At 46.0% G+C, this 20,467-nt stretch overlaps 1 protein-coding gene across 6 annotated transcripts in view; it reads right to left on the bottom strand.

The window, feature by feature from the left end:
- The window catches only part of TRAF3IP2 (TRAF3 interacting protein 2), a 45,108-nt gene extending 28,280 nt beyond the window's left edge, over window positions 1-16,828 (bottom strand). For 5 of the 6 annotated variants that reach the window (XM_052645696.1, XM_052645700.1, XM_052645698.1 and 2 more), the window contains exons 1-2: window positions 16,582-16,828; window positions 3,081-3,911 (exon numbers count right to left, since the gene is read on the bottom strand). In XM_052645696.1, coding sequence (XP_052501656.1) covers window positions 3,081-3,903 — 823 coding nt within the window. In that variant the 5' untranslated portion in view covers window positions 3,904-3,911; window positions 16,582-16,828. Of the gene's footprint in view, window positions 1-3,080; window positions 3,931-16,581 lie in introns of those variants that run through there. The other variant, XM_052645699.1, reaches the window with a different exon arrangement.
- Between the last annotated feature and the right edge of the window lie 3,639 nt (window positions 16,829-20,467).

Raw genomic sequence — 20,467 nt, 5'->3', positions numbered from 1 at the left:
ATCAAGAGTAGATGGGGGCTTCCCTGGTGACTCAGTAAAGAATCTGCCTGCTAATGCAGGAGACACGGGTTCAATCCCAGATCTGGGAAGATCCCTCATGCCGCAGAGCAACGAAGCCTGTGTGCCATGACTATTGAGCCTGTACTCTAGAATCTGGGAGCTGCAACTACGAAGCCTGCGTGCGCTAGAACCTGTGCTCCACAACAAGAGAAGCCACCGCAACGAGAAGTCCGTGCACGGCAACTAGAGAGCAGTCTCTGCTTACTGCAACTAGAGAAAAGCCCTAGCATAGCAACGAAGACCCAGAGCAGCTAAACATAAACAGATAAAATCACAAAATATATAAAAAAACAAAACCCAAGAGTAGATGGGAATGTTCATTTCCCCATAATCCCACTAACACTAGATATTGTCCCAGGTTTTTATTTTTGTGTATCTGATTAGGAAAAATATATATTTAAAATTTTTGCATTTCTTAAATTCAGTAACATGAAGCTGGGTTTCATACACTTATTGGCTATGTATACACCTTCCGTGAATTAGTCCCTTCTCCTGTCCCAGTTTTCTCCTCTCTTCCTTTCATCACTTGCCTTCACTCCCAGGATCCTAAGACCCCCCCTTTTCCTCTCCAAGTCAATAGAAGGATATAATACAGAGAACAAGGGGAGGCAATCTGAATAAAGAAAGCAGGTGTTACAGACTATGAGTATTCCCAGTGGGCGTGTTTGCATTTTAACAGAGCCTGCCCTGGGAGGGCAGTGCTTACCTCCAAGGACTAGATTGCTAACGATGACATTTCAGGGTTCAACAGGAAAAATATCTTCAAGTGGGAAGATCTTTCTGGGACCCTCAAATGATAATAGTCCACGCTTTCTCTGTCTATCACAGTGAGGCTTTCTCTTGCTAGTGGTTTAAGGCAACTGCTTGGGACTTAGTATCACAAAGCCCTTGATGAAGTATTCATACGTTCACACATTAATCTAAGGAATTAACCAGAAATGCAGAGAAAAGCATAGGTACATGATGTATCGTATAATTGCTTATTGGATTAGAAATGGGAAACTAAAATATCCAACAACAGATAATAGCTTAAAAACAACTTGATAGATCCATCAGATGAAATACTATGCAACATTTTGAGACAATGCTAGAAAATTATACTGAAGTTATTTTAATATCATATTAAATATACACATGCAAAAAACCCCAGTAAATATGTCAAACCCCAATAAGGAATTGTATTTGGGTGATAGAAACATGAATTAGGCTTTTGGGTATATTTGAGTTTTGAAAGTGAACAAATATTATGATCAGAAAAATTACCTTTAAATGCAGAGAGTAGAACCTTAAAAATAAAAAAGTATTGTGGGATTCCTTTTTAACCTAAAAATCATTGAGAAAAAAAATGCAAGTCCTGACCCTGCCAAGGTTCAGTGATTTGTGCTTAAGGAGCTTCACCAGCACACTCACCCTGTTCCTGAACTTGGAGCACCAGTGGTGTTCTTGCCTCACAGTCAGCTGACCGCCCAGCATCCAACACCAACACCAGAGTCCCAGTTGTAGATCTCAGGGGCTCTTTCTCCCAAAGCCCTGCAGCTGCCTCATCTCTTAGCCTCACTCTTAACTCACATTCATTCTTCCCTGTTTTCTTTCAGGCATCATCTAAGTTAAATTCCTTTACCCCCCATTTTCTTTTTCTAAACTATGAGTTACCCTGTTGCTGAATTTGCTTTAGGAAGCTTTATATTAAATGTACATGTACAAATAAATAAATTGTGATTGACTACAGGATTCGTGATTATTTCCATGATTATTTTAAAGCTAGGCATCAGATTTGGTCAGACTCTTGAAACTGTTTTTGATATGGTATTTATGTGCTAAGAAAATTATTGCATCTCCCAGCCTCTCAGCCAGTGTTTCATCTGTAAAGCCCTATTGCTATTTTCCAGCAGCCTCATGGAGACTTGACATCAAGAACTGTAATGGACCTTCTACCTCAGTCTAAGAGTTTATCACTTTCAGAGATGCTTACGGTACTGATGCATTTCATTCGTTCATTGGACATAATTTGTTGAGAGTCTTGTATGATATTGGTCACTGTGCTAAATGCTGGGGAATTATGGATTGAAAATACACAATTTGCTGATGTGAAAAGCTTACAGTCTGACAAGAGAAGTAAAAAAGGCCCAAAGGAGATGCCACACTGGCATTAGGTGTGCCAGGCAGAGCATAAGGAAACAGAGAGCCTGAAGAAGGGAGTGATCTGGGGAGGCTGTCAGTGGGACACCTGAGCTAAGTCTTAAAAAATGTATGTAGCGATGGCTGCATACACTAAATACATTACCCTTCAATGAATGAGGAAGGGCAAACTTTACAGTATACACATTAGAACTTGAGAAAACAGTTAAAAGGTATAGAACTGGTTCAAATGCATACAAGAAGGGGAAAAATCCTAGGTAGACAGAAGAATGTGGACAATGCAGGAGTCTATGAAATAGCTCGACATGTTAGGGGGCTGCCAGTCCTTGAGTGTGGCTGGATCGTAGGGTAGGTGTGGATGGTTCAACCTCCAAAGGGCTTTAAGCAACAGAAATACAGGAATGATGGGACTTTCATGTAATGCCATGAATTTGAAGTCTCAATGACATTCTGGGCACCTTCTGATTTTTTTGACTGAAGGCAAAAAAATTCAGAGATTTTTCTCTGGAAAATCTAAGGTGGAGAACAAGCATGTAAGGAATGCCCAAGAATTTGGACAACAAAAATTTCTAGAAGTCATTTGGGATGGCTCCCTGCCTCTAGGTAAGTTTCACTTCAGCTACCCTAGAGAGCAGTCTGTTTTCTTCTTAACGTTTCCTAGAGAGGCAGGTTCCAAGTGATACAGGCTCTGGGCCAAGATAAAGCATATTTCTAAAGCCCCTTGCAAGTCCAAACACACATGGAGGGCCCCATAGGAAGCAGAATGCCCTCCCTGCCTTCTGACCTGCCTGTACTTGTCTAGCAATGCGAGACACTGACACGAGATTCCCGTTTACTCAGTTACCTGGGCCACGACATCCAGAGGAGAGCAACTCACTTACATGGCACCTGGTGGTCAGGGTCTCCAGGACAATAGTAGTGATAGTTCCACTGAGCTTGCCCGGAGGGCTCGGGGGGCAGCATCCGTGCACACGCTGGGTATCTCTGAGGTTCATACTGATGGAACTCCCTGGATCTGAGAGGTCTGGGGAGGTCCTGGAGGTAACACACGGAGGTGAGGGGTAGGGGCCTTTCCAGTTGCCTGATGCCCAGGATGTCCTGCGGCTGTGAATCATACCCCGTGTCTATTGTAGGTGGGTCTGGGGCTGCTCGGCTCCTGTGGGGCCGGGGCACCATCTCCTGGCCACCACTCTGGGGGGCTGCTGAGGCATTAGATACACTTTGGTCGGATTTTTCAGAGTCATGGCCGGTGTCGGGGGAAGTTGCTGAAAGCCAAGATCCCAGCCATTGACTACGTTTTTCCGTAATGGAAAACTGGTGCTCCTGAGGGAAGGCTCCAGCCACAGACTGAGTCTCGGGCTCCCTGGCTGCACAGGAGCCTGAGGGGAAGTCTTTGCTGGGATCCAGGTGTCTCCTCCACAAGCTGTCTTCACTCTCTGCCAAGACTTTGGCGCGCAGGCAGGTGACCCTCGGGGACACAGGCTGCTGGAGATTTGATAGTTGCAGGGGCGGGTGAGCCTGAGGAAAGTCTATGGAGGAAGACTGAGCAGTCGGGGATGCAGACAAGTTGTTAGGCGCCGTGTTCCTTGCATCTGGAGCAGGTGGTTCTGACTCCTCTGCCAGGGAATATTCTGAGAGGGGTTTCAGCAACTGACTGGGGTATGGTTCCGATTCATCCACCTCCACAGGAATGCTTCGGTTCATTCTAGTGTCTGGAACAAGAGAAAACATGCCACAACCTCAGGAGTCAGGTCAGTTCTTGAAGTCCCCACTTCATGACCTTAAGAGACCCCATTGAAGATGTGGTTTAAACTAACAGTAGTGTGACACCAACGTGCTGGCAGAGCCCCCAGTCATGTAAAATCATTTGCTTATCCTCCAGGGAAAGGCACTAAGACTTATTAAGATCATTTTTTCTGGAAGGCTAGTCAAAGAATGTGACTGGACCATCGTGTGGTAGAAGTCATACACCAGCAAGGGGAAGACACAGATGAAAACCAATGGCCAGTTTCCAAGGAAAGAGAAATGATCAGAACGTGGATTGCTTCATGTGTGTTTGGAATCCATGATGAAAGAAATATCAGTAACAGATGTGGAATGACCTCCAAAATATACTGTTAAGTGATTTAAAAAAAAAAAAAAGCAAGGTGCAGACCAATGTGTAAATGGTGCTGCTATTTTGTGGGAAAATATTAGAAGTAGGGAATGTGTGAGTGTGTGTGTGTGTGTGTGTGTGTGTGTGTGTGTGCACATCCACTTGTACACGTATAAAATGTGTATGGAGGACACATAAGACATTGGTGCATTGGTTGCCTCTGAGAATGGGGCTAAGCTGAGGGAGAGGAGGATGAGGGAGAATTTTCACCTTCTGAGCTTTTAAACTATTGCTCCATGTGACCTATTGCCTAATTTAAAAAGAAAGAAAGAAAAAAAGAATTTTAAAGCCCGAGTTTAAAAAGCACTGGAAAAAAGGTCATAGTGACATTTTCCAGTTACAGCTATAGGTTATTGGGAGGACTTAATTCCCTCTTGCATGATGCCTGCACGACCATCTGGCCTGTGATGTAGCAGCTCCATGGACAAGGCTCAATAAACTAGCATTTAGCCCACAGCAGTCAGCCCATAGTCCAGGGAATACTGTTTTACCCATAGAAATAGAACTCTTAACCAACATGACAGAATGGGAAGGAAAATTGGCCTCCCCTTATCATTAGATTGGTTGCAATGATGCCCCAGAATACTTAGGCTCCAGGGGAAGGAAGGAGGCAGGTCAGGGGAAAAGACGTCTCTGAAGTGAGGATGGGGAGCCAGAGCAAAGAGTGGGAGTGAAGGAGTCCCAAGAAAAGATCCCAGTGGTTTGTTCCGCGAGGGCCTCGTACATAACATGCCTCAAATGCCATACAGAGAAAAGGAGTGGTGCTGGTGGTTGGATCTTTAAATTCCTCTTTCATCCATGTAGAATTTCAACCACACTCACTCACTGAGGGCTTACTGTGCCCCAAGGCACGATGCCCATCAGTTCCTGCTCTAAGACAAGTCAGAAAAATAGAAATTCCCCTTCTCTTGAGCCTAGTACCCAACCCAATGGCAACATGACTGCATGCATTTTAAGCGACATGCTTTAGAAAATATTTTTATTTATTTGGCTGCCACTAGGTCTTAGCTGCGGCATGTGGGGTCTAGTTCCCTGACAAGGACCAAGGTTGGAACCTGGACCCCCTGCACTGGGAGCCTGGAGTCTTAGCCCCTGGACCACTAGGGAAGTCACATGCATCTTAAAACGCTGCCCTGCAGAGCAGAAGTGGGATCAGTGGTTTCCCACATTTTTCCTCCTGGCCTATAAATAGAGATGTCAGTTTGCCATGTGTGTTCAGTAGCGTCTGACTCTTCTGAGACTATATGGACTGTAGCCCTGGATTGTGCATGTGTGTGTGCGTGCACATCTGCTTGTACATGTATAAACATGTATGGAGGACACATGGGATTTCTCAGGCAAAAATACTGGAGTGGGTTGCCATTTCCTTCTGCAGGGGGTCTTTCTGGACCAGGGGTTGAACCTGTCTCCTGCATTGCAGGCGAATCTTTTACCGCTTGACCCATCAGGAAATCCCCAGTTTCCCTTGCACTCCCTGCCAAATGAATGTCCGCTAACACTTCTCTGACCCTCACTTGGTATCAGACTTACCCATCTGCTCCAAACAACCTTCGTACCACTTTCTCACAAGAGAAAATTCCCTCAGCTCCAAGGCCCCGCCAGCCTTCCCTCCCTCCTTGCCATGGGCTTTCTAGGTTGCTGTCTAGTCTGGGTGTGCTCCTGCCCCACGGCTCTGCAGAGAAGAGACCTCATCACTGAAACCGATTAGACCCTGGAAAAACACACACCTTTCCACTGATATCAGTTGATTAGACCTACCCAAAACACACATATTTCAACTACTGAGCATTTAAAAATGTTCACCATTGTTTTCCTTTCTTTCTCACAGTTTTTCTACAGCTCTGAAATTGGATATGCCATACAACGTGCTCTTCAGCTGGTCAGGAAGCAAAAGTATTTTCCAAAGGACTGGCTGCATGTTACATAATCTTCAGCAAGCATCTGTGGACCCACAGCTGAATGATGGGGGTCGGGGAGAGGGACCGGGGGGAGGGTAGAGAAGCTGCCAGAGAACCAGCTAGCAAAAGAACTAAATGCTGTCGGCTATTTCTTGGTATGCGATTCATTTTCATTTTCTACACTTCAGGTACAATTGTTTATATTCTCCCTGGGTTTCAAATGTGAATGCCTTAGAAGTGCTTCCCTAAAACTTATAAAATTAAATTCAAAAAGTTGCAAATTCTCTTCCAGCTGAGGAGATTTCAAGGACTTGGAGGAAGCTAATAAAAAGGGTGACAAGTGTGGTCGTCTCCGGAGTGTGGTCACATAACTGGAATTCTGAGGTCGTGTCCTAGGGAGGGGAATTCTAGATTTGAAACTGGTCTGAAAAAGAACAAGTGGTTCCTTGGATGACAGTGAATAAACCTGGCATGGCAATGAACAGCCTTTCAGGAAAACTATGGGATTAGTAATTTTTAACAAACACACTGAACACTGATGTTTTAAATTTGTCACCACAAATATTCAAACAGCAAATGACTACTGATCCCTGTTGTGTGTCTGACACTGTGCTGTGAACCCCCTCTTCTGAAGCATAAGCTCAATTAAAATTATTTTACAGCTTGAACCTACAAGTGACACATAACTCAAGAGGTCCAAAAGGGTATCTAGTAAAAGGTGAACAAAATTATTTCTGGAGACATAAAACATTATTCCTACCTTCAAGTGGTTTGTAATCTAGCCGAAGGTAAATGACTAGTACAGGAAATCACACTAATACAAACCGAGGGCCTTTGCACTTATCATTTCTTCTTCTTCAAACACTCTTCCCCTACATATCTGTATGGCTTTCTTTTTCTTTTTAAGTCTTTACTCGGCTCTCACTTTCTCTGTGAGGGCTCCTTGGTCACCCTCTAAAATTTTCACATGCTTCTCTCACTCCGTCTCCCTTTCCCTGCTTTATCCTTCTCTCAGCAATTGTCACCATTGTATATACTATAAGAGACGTTATCAGTTCTAATACCTACTACAATATTCCTTGTGTTGTCTCTCCTCTCCCCCCAGGATGTAAGCTTCTTGAGGGTGTGATTTTCGACTCTTCTGTTCACAGCTGCATTCCCAGCATCTAGAATTATACCTGGTAGCTAGCAGGCACTCAATAACTATTTGTTGAATGAATGAAGGACCAATGCCTGTTTTAGAGAGGAGACAGATCCATGTAGCTGGAAGGATCCCTGACTGTGAGGAAGTCAGGTCCATGAAGGGTGAAGGGGAGGATTTGGTGGGCCAAGTCCTCAGAGTTCTTGAAATTAGACCACATGGGTACCCTTCCCTCTTCCTCTCACATATGTATTAAGCTCCACTAAGTGTCAGACCCTGAGGCCAGGCCTGAAGAGGTCCCATCCACGACAGGGCTGACCTGAACCCTTGCTGGCAGCGTAACAGTGAGCCTACCCCGCAGCATGGTGGGGTATCTGCTCTCTTTGCTCAGACACGGGATACCCGGCCTCCTCCTACATCCTCAGCGCAGGTGTGGCAGGCCTGCGGTCACCAGAAGAGGCCCTCCAGCCCTAGACCTCAGCTAGAACTGACAGAACAACCCTGCCACCCTCCTGAGGGTGTCACAGAGAATACAATGCCACGTCAGAGGGCCATGAGCAGGTCAGTGGGTTGGGTCGGAAGTGGCAGTTTTAGTTTTTGGTCTTTAATGTCAATATTGTAATAAAAAAGATGACTAGACATTAAAAAAAATTAACTCAGTATCCCATCTCTCCTAACCATTTCCATTTCCCCTGTTTTATTCCAGACCTCTTCTATATGCTATCCAGGTGGTTGTATCCCTGGCACAGCCTGTGTTCCCATCTTCCTCAGAGGGTGCAAATTGGCTTTAAGCAAAAAAGCCCTGTTTTGTCGCCATGATCTAGAGAAGTCTGTGACCTCAGGGGGACAGAAGACCTCCCAGTTAGAAGACCTCCCACCAATGAACCCGACTGGTGGTCATGCTGTGGGCAGTCTCAGCTCATCAGCACAACACTGAGCTCACAAAGTCAGGAGTGGCTGAGGCTGTTGGGGATGCAGGCAACAGACAAGTCTAGCTCATGGCTTCAGATCGCTGGAGAAAGGGAGCGGCTGGCCAGCCATGGCCCTCAGAAGAGTTTCTGACTCAGAAGCGCTTTCTGAGGCTCACAATTCAGATGCTCCAGCCCTTGACATTCTGAGGTAAGGCCAGGGAGCCCTTTTGTTTCTAAGTCCCACAGGTTGGAGAAGGAAATGGCAACGCACTCCAATATTCTTGCCTAGAGAATCCCATGGACAGAGGAGCCGGGAGGGCTACAGTCCATGGGGTCGGACACGACTGAGCAACTAAACCACCACCACCAAGTCCCACAGGTAAATAGGTCCTCTCATGTTTAACTAAGGGAAGTGTCATCTGTATGATTTGGCCATGACTATTGGGATTTTTAAATCTAATGTTCTTGGACCTAGTAATTTCATTTCCAAGAATTTCCTCCATAGGGAGATGCATTTATTTTGTAAAAACAAAGAGGCTCTGAAGATAGGCAATGCAGCAAAGTTTGTAACAGCAAAGACTGCAACCGACTCACCCATCCAAAAAGCTTCTGCTTTTTAAAAACTGTGTTTCAGCCTTGCAATGAATACTCCGCAACTTTTTGAAAAGACTGAGGAAGTGCTGTGTGAACTGACTTGGAACTATCTCCAAAATTTATCGTGAAGTTAAAAAAGGAAGGAGCAGAACACTGTGTAGAGTATATGTTACCCTTTGTCCAATCTAAGTCTGTCTGTGCCCACGCTGGGTGGTCAGGAAGCTGGAACAGAGGGTACCTCCAGGAAGGGAACTGGGTGACTGGGCGTGGAGGCGGGCGGGAGACTTGCTTTTCAGAGCATTCTTTACCTTTTAGGTTTTGTACCAAGTGCCTGTATATCTACTTACAAGATAAAAAAGGGAAAGGAAACGCTCCACCAGTGATTCTGATGTCCACAAAGATTAAGAGTCAGTGAGAGGGAAGCACTGCTGACCACCTAGGGGAGAGTAAACTGTTCCTTAAAATACAGAAGACCATTCAGCAGAGGGTGAAGACATTTGTCCGCAGTGGGGATGGGTGGACTTGGAGTGGCACGAGCTAGGAACGGAAGACTAGCTCCAGGCCCACGTGTGTGCACGCTAAGTCACTTCATTCGTGTCCGAGTCTTTGTCACGCCATGGACTGTAGCCCGCCAGGCTTCTCTGTCCATGGGATTCTCCAGGCAAGAATACTGGAGTGGGCTGCCATGCCCTCCTCCAGGGGATCTTCCCATTCCAGGGATCGAACCCAGGTCTGTTATGACTACCTGCATTGGCAGGTGGGTTCTTTACCACTCATGCCACCTGGAGAGCCGCTCCCTGCCGCCAGGTGCATACAACCAGGTGAACCAGTGATGCACGTGGGTCTGGTTCTTAATCTGATTGACTCAAGAGACAGCAGTTTTCCTTCTCTGGAATCTCACTGCCCTTTGGACTGTGAGCTGTGTTTCTAGCCCTTAGATTCTGACCAGCATCTTTCTTCAAATCTGTCAGTTTTTCTGTCCCAGTCTCTCTGGCTTCCTCTCTGCTTTCTCTCCTTCCTGAGTAGCCCGGTTTGCAGATAATTATCAAGACATCAGCAGCTTTGACATCCCCTGTGGCAGTGCTCCCTGGTGTCCCGTTCATAGAATTTCCCATTCATTCATTCTGTCTGTCTATCTCTCTCTCTCTCTCATTGCCTCTAAGTCTTTGCTCACATCTGTTCCTAGCAACCTTTCTTTCCTCCAGCACATTCTGCCTCCAATTATCAATCCGTCTGATCTCATAGTCCCACCTTTCTCCTCTCATAGTTCATCCAAAACTTCTCTTCCTCCCATCATGTCTGCCTGTCTTTCTGCAGGTCTGTTAGATTAGACCCTAACCCTGCTGTGCATAGAACACAAGTCTCTTTCAGCACACACTTTCAGATCTGATGTCCATGTTCACAGTTAACTATGGCTTCTGCCATCCAGACAGGCTTATCCTGAATCAATACGTATTTCTATGATGTGGAAAATATGCAGGATTTAGATGTACAGGATCTAGAGTCAAGCTCCCTATGATTGGATTCTTTCTCTGCTAGTGGCATGATTGAAGCTGAAATTCCAATACTTTGGCCACCTGATGCAAAGAGCTGACTCATTTGAAAAGGTCCTGATGCTGGGAAAGATTGAAGGCGGGAGGAGAAGGGGATGACAGAGGATGAGATGGTTGAATGGCATCATCGACTCAATGGACATGAGTTTGGGTGGACTCCAGGAATTAGTGATGGACAGGGAGGCCTGGTGTGCTGCGGTTCATGGGGTCGCAAGAGTCGGACACGACTGAGGGACTGAACTAAACTGAAGTGGCAGGATCAGATGTGTGATCTTGAGAAAATTATTGAACTTCTCTGGGCCTCATTTTTCTCATCTGTGAAGTGTGTGGAGGGGAGATAACAGCATTTGCCCCACAGGAGGGTATTGCGAGGATAAAAGGAGGTGTAAATAAAGTGCTGACTGTGGAGTCTGGCCCATATCAAGCTCTCAAAACACAAAGGTTATTTTGTTATTATTTTTACAACAAATAGTTGGCTTTGGAACTGTTTTTCTAGACCATGTTTGCTTGTTTTATACTTGGATGCTAAAACTATTACATAAACCTGGCGTGCTGTAGTCATGGGGTTGCAAAGAGATGCGACTTAGTGACCGAACAACAAAGAAGTGTATGGAGTCTGTGTCTTTTTAACCAACATGTGTATTTTCGGCAGATTCGGTATACATCATCTCATCTGGTCCTGAAACAGCTGGGTCGGAGGAGGGATATGTGGTATCATTACCATTCCTACTATAGAGACCCTTAGGCACGGCTTTTTCAAAGTCACAGCCAATTCCAGCCTATAGATCTCCAAACTCTTTCTGTTAAACCACATCGATCAGACACTGGCAAACCTTTTCTGTAAAGAACCAGACAGTAAATAGTTCATACCCTGTGGACAACAAACTGTCTTTGTCTCATACTTTCTTTTTAGTTAGCTCATTTGTACACAACCCTTTAAAAATATAAATTCTTAGCAATAGGCAGGTATAGAAATAGACCATAGGCCACCTTTAGCTCAAGGGTTGTAGTTTATCAACCTCTGATACACATTTTACTGATAAATCAATATAAACTTAATGAAATGGATATACTTAAGAAAGCCGACCCTTTCTAACAATGATTGTTAATATCTGTCAAATGTTTCCTACAGGTCAAATATTATTCCAGGTGTTTTGGATGTATTACCTTATCCTCACAGACAGCCTATTCGTAGGCACTCTGTCAGCCCTATTTTAGGAATGGGGAAACCAAACACAAGGAGGTTAAGTAACTTTCTCAAGGCCACAGAGCTAGTAAAGAGCAGAGCCAGGGTTCACATCCAGGCAGTTCAGCACCAGAGCCTGTGCACTGAATCCTCTTGATTCTTGGTTGGAAGCATGGACTTGCACAGCTTTTGGGGGCAGCAGAGAAAGGGGGTGGCAGGAGCTGAGTAAACCTTAGAAGCTTCTGGAATAAATAGGTTTCAGAACCATTCACCTTGAAGCTAAGGAGGCGTGGATACCTGCCACCTGTGTTTTATGAAGAATGGCCAGGCTGGAAACCTGTGATGGCTTTCCTTCATGTCACTACAATAGAGGATATGGGTGAGACTGCCGAGGCATCTTGATTTGAGAAAAGCACTTGATTGGATCTCATTAAATTTTAATCATAAAGTGAATTCAAAATAAATTGAAAACTTGTTGACAGAGCACAAACAAAGGGTGATGATAAATGGCGATGCATCTAGAGAAGGGATATTTTCCAGGGGACGCCTCTGAGGCAAGGACGGATGGGATTTAATGAAGGTGTTATGTCCCTAGAAGAAGACAAATAGCAGAGCAAGAAGCAGAGGAAGGGCAGGAGTGAGCAGCCTGAGTAATTAATAACCCACATTACTAGCTCCTAAATGATCAAGTCTTGCTGTTACCAACTGCTTGGATTTTTTTTTTTAAGCATTCTTTGGGTCAACCATGGGGTTGAAAGGCCCTAGAGACACATAGCATGAATATTTTGGGGGGATATATTAATAAATATATAAATTTACAGCTAGGAAGAGCCTCAGATCCAATTTGGATCAGATCTTTGCAATCACAGATTCTCAAGGTCTTACTTCATTCTCCAGGGAGTAATTTTTTTTTTTTTTAATAAGTGTCTGAAAGTTCTGGATTAAAAAAAAACAACAAAACTTTAAACTCATTAACATTCTTCATTTACTACCCAAATGCATGCAAACTTTCCCAACGTCAGTTGGCTTAGTGGAAGTTGGTTTTGAGTGAACTGTGTGGCTCAGGTTCAAATTCCAGTGAGTAAATATTTCCAAGTTTACTTGCAGAATTTCCCAGACAGAGAAGTTCTTCCACTTGGTTTGCCAGAGGACTGGAAGCAGTGGTGAGCCCTGGAGATGAGGGAACGTTTACTGGCCCTTGTTGGTGTCCTGCACAGTACAGCTCACAGCAGGCTGAAGGCAGTGCAGCGTGACCCGACCTGATTACAAGTTCGCTCTGGAACTCCTCTGAGCTGCTTAACTGGCTGACGGGGCTAGTGGAATGGACTGACTCCACCGTGCTGGAAGCTGGTAAAAACTGTTTAGAGAACAACCTCAAACCAGCCCATGGGTTCTTTTGTTCGTTTGTTTCAGATACGGTTTCTCTAAACACACATTTGTGATTCTTAATTCAGTCCAGATCCCAGAGTGAAGGAGAAGAAGGTACAGAAAGGAAAAAATCCAGAGAGGGAGAAGAAGGGATGGAAAGGAGGAAAGGAAAATGGAAGAGAAGCCAGAAGAGTGGGAAACTTTGAAGGAAAAGTTAAAAAAATTTGTCCTTTATTGGTGGAGGACAAAGGCTCACTTAAATTGTGATTTTGACGTGTTGCTGGGTAAGACAGGGGGCAGCTGGAAGGGGAGGGAGAGAACGAGTGCAGGTAAAAGGCAAGAGTGTTGGAGAGGAGCTGCAGAGCCTGGAAGAGTCGGGCCAACAGCACGGAGGAGGAAGGGTGATGGGAGGCAGACCTGGGAACCCCGCCTGGGAGAGGAAGAAGGAAAAACACTGGAACCGTTAGTGGAGGAAACAGGGAGGTGGGAAAAGCCAAGTTCCCATCATCACTGAAGGAGCTGCCCAGACCTCAGCCAGCCTGGGTCTTCAGGGTGAAGGAAGGGCGTCATGCGGGCTGGGGCTCCCTTCGGTCCCAAGCGACTTGATCTCAGCTGCCTTGTCAGGAAATCACTCCAGACTGGCGCAGCTTCGCAGGTCACGAGGGGGATGAAAGCTCACCTTCCTCCCACAGCCAGTTTATAGCTTCAAGTCTCCAGGAAGTTCTGTGTGTAGACACACATACACACACACATGCACACAAACACACTTGCATACACACATGCACAGAGGCACAGAGCGAGATTAACTCTCAGCCATCAACGCACATGTGGGTGAGTAGGAGGCCTGCTGGGCAAGAGACACAAAGAATGCCGAATGTCTGAGGGAGAGGGACAGCCTGGGCTTCATGAACTAAAAATACCTTGGTGACAATGCACTAGGAGAAACAGAAGGGGCCCGGGGGAGAGCTGCTTGACTCTGATCCTCAGATGCTTTCTCACGGAAGGACTGCAGGGTTGTTTTGATAAGGAAATATGATCAAACATTAGGGGTCATTTCATTGGATCTGAAAGGAATTTAAAGTTTAATATGCCTCATCTGTATGCTCTTTTTTTCCCATGCAGCAGTGGCCTGCAATTCATATGTGTTTTGAAAGGCTAATCGAAAATTGTCTGTCGTGGAAAAATGATTCGAATTCAGGATATTTCCAAGATTTCAACTCTTCAAAACATAGATTTAATTTAGGCAAACTACCCTCATAGCTGATCTTTCTGAGTGCCTGCAACTATGATTCTGAATTTCTGCAGTTATGACTGCCGTCTTATTTTCAGAGCATTTGAAAGTCACCAGCTCCTTAATTTTGAGAAGCAGGCTTAAATATTTTCCATCTTTGAACCCTCCCAAAGTGAGTATCCTGAGTTAACAGTTTTCTCCCCAACACGCCCAGACTTCACGCTTAGTCAGCTCACCCCAAGCACCGAGCGAAGCAGGGGCCGCTCCATCACAAATGACACAAGATGAAGAATGTCTGTGGGTGGTCTTTCTGGGTCAAAGCTTGGCTGGCAGCAAACTACAGTTGGCTTGATTTCAGATAATGGTGCATGTTATTTGAAAATAAAAATCAGTAACGCATCACAGGTGAAACATCTTGAAATTCCTGTCCTCTCATCCCAGGATGAGAGAGATAGCTATTTGAAAGCACGATGAGGACCATAGCAGGGCCTTCATATTCCACAGAAACAGCTGAGCAAAACCAAAAGCCCTGAGTCAGCCCATCCCACTCAGCCAGGGCCTGTGTGAACTGTATGGAGGGAGACAATTAGCTCAAAAGAAACAATGATTTTTTTTTTTTTAAACAAAGTAGTGGTTTGGAAAAGGTTAAGAATTCAGGGTGTTTACCATCTAATAATGTGTCTGATCCTAGTCATCACCCTTACATGGTATCAGGATGTGCCTCACAGCTTCCTTTCACCTCCCATTAAAGGCCCCACACAAAGTGACTGGTCTAGCCAAGGAGTCATTTCCAGCTCCAGCTGTCAGTAACACAGCCTTCTGGAGCCAGGCCTGTGTGCCAGCTCTCTGGCGCTGCCTGGACTCTGTGGGCAAGTGCACAGGCCATTTCTTCCTGGGTAACCCAAATGGGACATAAACTAATTCAAGAAACCCCCTGTGTTCTCCTATTTAACTAGAGTCAAAAATAATACCTAAATTCCAGGCAGCTCTCCCACAGAGCCATGCGGCTGCCCAGTCCCCTCCTCTACCCACCCCCAGCCTTTCACCCAGGCTAAGGCTTCACCTTTTATAGATGAGTGAAACGAATCAGAGTAGTTTATGTGGAAGAAACCTGAGCGCCCCTGAGGTGTCTGATAGTATTCTGAGTGCTAGAGGGTAAAGAAGGATTAAGTCCTTTTCCTCCAGGGACTATCTAGCAGGCTAGGTAAGATTAATATATTTGAATCATCAGTAAAAAAAACACGTATCTTCTGAGACCGCCCACTATGGCTGCCCCTCTGGGATTTTCATCACCGTCGCCTTATTTTCTTAGAAGTGAATTTCAACATAATCTTAGCTTACCACCCCCATCCACATTTTATTGATGAAGAAATCCAGGCCCGAGTCAAAAAAAAAAAAGTAAATTGCCTAAGTCACAGAGTTGCAATGGCAACCCACTCCAGTACTCTTGCCTGGAGAATCCCAGGGAGCCTGGTGGGCTGCCGCCTATGGGGTTGCACAAAGTCGGACGCAACTGAAACGACTTAGCAGCATCAGCAGCGTAGAGTCAGCAAGCAGAGAAGGGAGAATCTGAAACCAAGTTTCAGGTCCTCTGTTTTTATTATTTCTTTTCCTGTTCTTTTAAAAATATCCCCCCATACTAAGAGACCATCTTGAACTTGACAGTCACATGAAGCTTGATAAGCTTCTAAGAGCAAATAATAGCACTTCTCTCCTTGTTTTTTCCTAAAGGCTCAGGCTGGCTGTCTGTGCCAGCAAATGCCTGGGTGGTGTGGGAGGGTGGAGGGCTGGGGCAGAGGGGCTGGCAGAGCCGCGGCCAGCACGGAACAGGGCTGGACTTCCTGGCTCAAGAACAGGGTGTTGGTTTTTTCCCCTGAGTGAAAGAGGGATCAAGAAAACTCGGGAGTTCTCCTTCCACCTCTGCCACTGATGCATCGTGGGGCTGGAAGCCAAACTCTTCATTTTTTATTTCCCCGGCTCCCTCCCTGGAGAAGGGGGGTGAGGGAGGGAGACGGGGGGGACGTCTTCTTCATCAAAACTTGTGGGGACACTAAGTCCTCAAACACAGGGGTGTGTGTGTGGGTGTGGATGTCTATTCCTCAAAGAGTTAATCTTCACTCTCCCGTCTGAAATACTAAACCACTGGCCCTGTCTCACAGCCGACACGTAGCTGTCATGTTCTAAGCCGGAGCTGTCTCTCTGTACACGAACCAACAAATGAAAGGTGGGGAGAGGCAGGCGGAGGAAAGTGAGACGGCACTTTCGGTAAAGGAGAAAACATTGTTTTGGAAAATGGATCAGAAGTTGAGAAGTAAGGTTGGTCAGGTGACAACTGAACCACTTACCTTAGAGCCGCCAAGGACAGGCAGACCGGCCACGGGTGGTCACGCTCTCTCCTTCTCGGGGCCTCTCTACCTTGGGTTGCTCCAGGCCTCCCTGCACCCTCTCCCGGCCCAGGTAAGCCGTGGAACAGGCTCCGAAGCAGGAAGTGGAAGCTGTATGCAAATTTCTACCGAGGCTAGGAAGCCTCTGCTCAAAAATCTCCCTGTGGGCAGTGAATCAACAGCCGCTGAGAAGTCACTTTACTTCTTAAAACAGAAACCTTCATTCACTAGAAAAGGCCACTAGCCAATTAGGCTGCTTTTTTTTTTTTTTTTTCCCATCACCCAGCTAAGTAACTGCTGAGGAATGTTCCCTGAACCTCAGGGTTGTCGAAGCACCCAGGCCTGAGATGGTGCCCGGGGAGGGTTGGTAAGATGGGTTACTCATTAGCAGCTCCAGAGCAGGAAACGGGTGGGGCAGATCGTGGGGAGGAGTATGGAGCAAAACTTCTTACTGTCTGTAACTGTATTTACTGCTCTTAATCACAAAGGGGGGACACACTGCCCATTCCCCGCCCCCACCCCAACCACCCCAGCACACACATTCCTTACCCCATCCACAGGCATGAAAAAGTGACTATTTTTACGAAAACACACACACACACAGTCTTCCTCTGGCTGCATTTTTCATGTCCTCGAGTTCATTTCTTCATCTTTCCTTCTCCTTGTTTAATCGGTGCCTACAGAATTTGTTGCTGAGGGAGACCCTAGAAACAGGAAGACCAGGACGGCAGACCGTAATGAGAGCTGTGGTGGCCAGTGGTGGCCAGGGTGTGAGCTCAGTTACCCTCTAGCCAGCTGGGTGTGGGCAGGTGGACTGTGCTCCAGCTGCTCTGCGTGGCCGGTTGAGTCCTGAGGGTCAGCCCATTACCCTGGTCATCTCGCTTTTGCCAATAGATATGACAGATAAATACATGTATGTGTATCTATATACATTTATTCACTGTTGTTTCTAACACTTATCACTGTGCCCAGAACCTAGTAGGCAAGCACGACATAACTGCCAAATGACCAAAAAAAATGACAGAAATGTCTGGAAGAAGGCATATCAAACTATTAAGTAGTGATCGCCTCCAGGAAAGAGGGTTGAGGGAATGGGTGAGAATGGAAGGCTTTTATCCTATTCATTGCATAAAATATGTATACTATACATATATTGGGGGCTTCCCTGGTGGCTCAGTGGTAAAAAAGTGGTTAAAAGAAAAAAGTGGTAAAAAAGCTGAGATGAAGGAGACACTAGAGTTGCAGTTTTGATCCGTGGGTGGGGAAGAGCCTCTGGAAGAGGAAACAGCAACCCACTCCAGTATTCTTGCCTGGAAAATTCCATGGACAGAGGAGCCTGGTGGGCTACAGTGCATGGAGTCACAAAGAGTCAGACATGACTAAGCATACAAACACCCACATGTCTATATTGGATTCCTTTCCCCACAAGTGTGTGGTACTTCATTCATTAAAAAAAAAAAAAGATTTAAAAATTGCACTTCTTACCTTGGCCTTGAGTTTTCTCCCTCAAAATTATATTATAGGCTTTTTTTAGTTTAGGGGAAAATAGTGCTTTTTTGTATGGAGCTGTTGGTACCAGGATACTTTGAAAAAGCTATCACTATTAGGAGATGAGAATAGAAAAGAGTGACAAAATGAGAAAAAAAAGAGGGAGAGCAAAGAAAGGGTGGGGTGAAGACAGTTTTCATTTCTTTTAGATGCCTTTAAATGGATTGGGAAAAGCCCAGAAGATGCTCCTGTCAACTACTGCCTTTGGAGTACAGCCCATCAGGAAGAACAAGAGGAATCTTTTTTTCTAGTTCTCCCACCAACCGTTTCCCCAGATGTGAGCCTAAGGGCCCTGCAGGGAGATACCAAGCACTGCAGGGCTGCTCATAATTGCTGGTGGCTGGGCCTTCCTCTGGGTCAGTTTATCCTGAGCAGAACAGCAGCACTTGAGGAAGGAGTTAACGGTTCCTACTTAGGAGCCCTTGCTGGGAGCCCACTGAAAAGCAGCCTGCGGATGTAAACGGTTTAGAGAGGAGGTCCTGAACACTAGAAACTTCTGTCTGAATATGCCTGTGACAGTTAGTCAAATATGGATGTCCGGGGAAATGTCAGGGAGTGCCTGGGAAATGAACACCTCCAGCCCCGCAGGAGACCCTGCTGGTGTTCTCCGGCTGATACACACAGCCCTTTGGCTGCCCCCACAGAAGAGGAACTCTTCACCCAGGAACTACCATACGGTACTTGTTAGTGTATTTAATCCTCCAAAAAGTCTTGGAGATGAATTTACTCCTGTCATTCCCACTTGACCTTTAAGGAACCTGGAGCTCGAGACAGAGAGTCACGTCTAAGGTCGCACAGCTAGTCTGTGGAGAAGAATTCCAGAACTGTCTCACTTCCAGTAGGTGGATATTACCTCCCCTTCCTCGGTCGCCCTGCTGAAGTCTGCCCTTCCTATGTGTTTGGGTGGAGCACACAGAACTTGCTTTCTTTGCACAACTCTTGACAGTTTAAGAGAGGGGGGATAAAGGTGTAAGTAATAAAAGGATGGATCTGAAACTGTGCCAGTTAGCATGGTGCTGCGTTTATGCGATGCCGGCTGCTGTAGACACAGTAGGCAGACCAGCCTTCTTGTTCTGGTCCAGGAGGCAGGAGAGGTGTTTGCCAGGCTCTAGAGTCACTCTGTATTCTTGCACAATTAGATAAAGGCCAGCTCTTCCCACCTTTGTAAGCAAAACCATTTAGACCTAATGCTCTGGACTCACTATACTATGGTTTTAACCCACGAAAAGAGAGGCAAAGATGAAAAGATTCATTCCTTGGACAAACCTTTTCCATTTTTAAACGCTATGATTTTAAGTGCTGAAAAGGCAGAGTGAAACTCTGACGCACCATGAGGAAGAGAAGAAAACTCCTGTCCTCCAGTCCCACAGGATGGTCCTCACTCACAGAGTCCCCAGCACTGAGGACTCTCCCCACAACTTGGTTCCAGGACTGACGCAAGAAGAGAAGAGACGTCCTGGCTCCCAGCGCCTGGTCCTGCCTGCCCTTCTGGCTTACTCCAGTCCCACAATCTTTAGTGAGTACTTGCCTCATTCTGGACACGCACTGGGTGCTAGGCTCGCAAGCTGAAAGATTCTCAGGTTCTTGTGTCTCTTTCAGAAGCAAAGAACTGTGGAAACACAGGGAGGTCCAAACAAACTAGCCACCAGACATGGCTGTCAAGTCACTGGTTACCTCTTCTCCACTGCTTCTAGTTCAGAGGGGCTGCCAGAGGCAGGCAGAAGCCAGAACTCCTCCCCGCCTTCCTCCCCGCCCTCCGCTGAGCCCCTGGGCCCTGCCCCACCAACCCAGGGGGCCCTTCTTCTCAGAGAGTTGCCCTCTACAACCGCTTCAGATTCTGTCAGCTGATTCAGTCAAAACCTCACAAATCTAGCCTAGAGGTCCTGTTAGTAACACAGACTCTCATGAGGAAAGGATTCGCTCTCACTCCTTTTCTTTTTAAGAGATTCCTTGAGGACTTCCCTGGTGGGCCAGTGGTTAAGACTCCGTGCTTCCAGCGCAGGGTATGCTGGTCTGATCCCTGTTCAGGGAACTAAGATCCCACATGCTGTGTGGCACACAAAAAAAGAAGAGGTTCCTTGAGCCCTGTATAGATTTGTTCATCTCCTCCTATGAAGGGTATAACCTGCAAAACTCTGTCATTCCATTTCCCCGACGTGATGGTATGAATGCACCTTACATTTACATCCTTAAAAGGGAACACTTTAAAGTTCTGGAAAAGCCAAAGATGATCTGCTTCAAGGTGACTTTCCTCAAAGTGGTCACCTGGACCCAAAGTTGTTGGCATCATCTCTTGCTC

This window comes from Budorcas taxicolor, chromosome 9, assembly GCF_023091745.1.
Source record: "Budorcas taxicolor isolate Tak-1 chromosome 9, Takin1.1, whole genome shotgun sequence".
Taxonomy (NCBI): domain Eukaryota; kingdom Metazoa; phylum Chordata; class Mammalia; order Artiodactyla; family Bovidae; genus Budorcas; species Budorcas taxicolor.
Note: the sequence above shows the minus strand (reverse complement) of the source record. Positions and strands in the feature narration are given on the sequence as shown.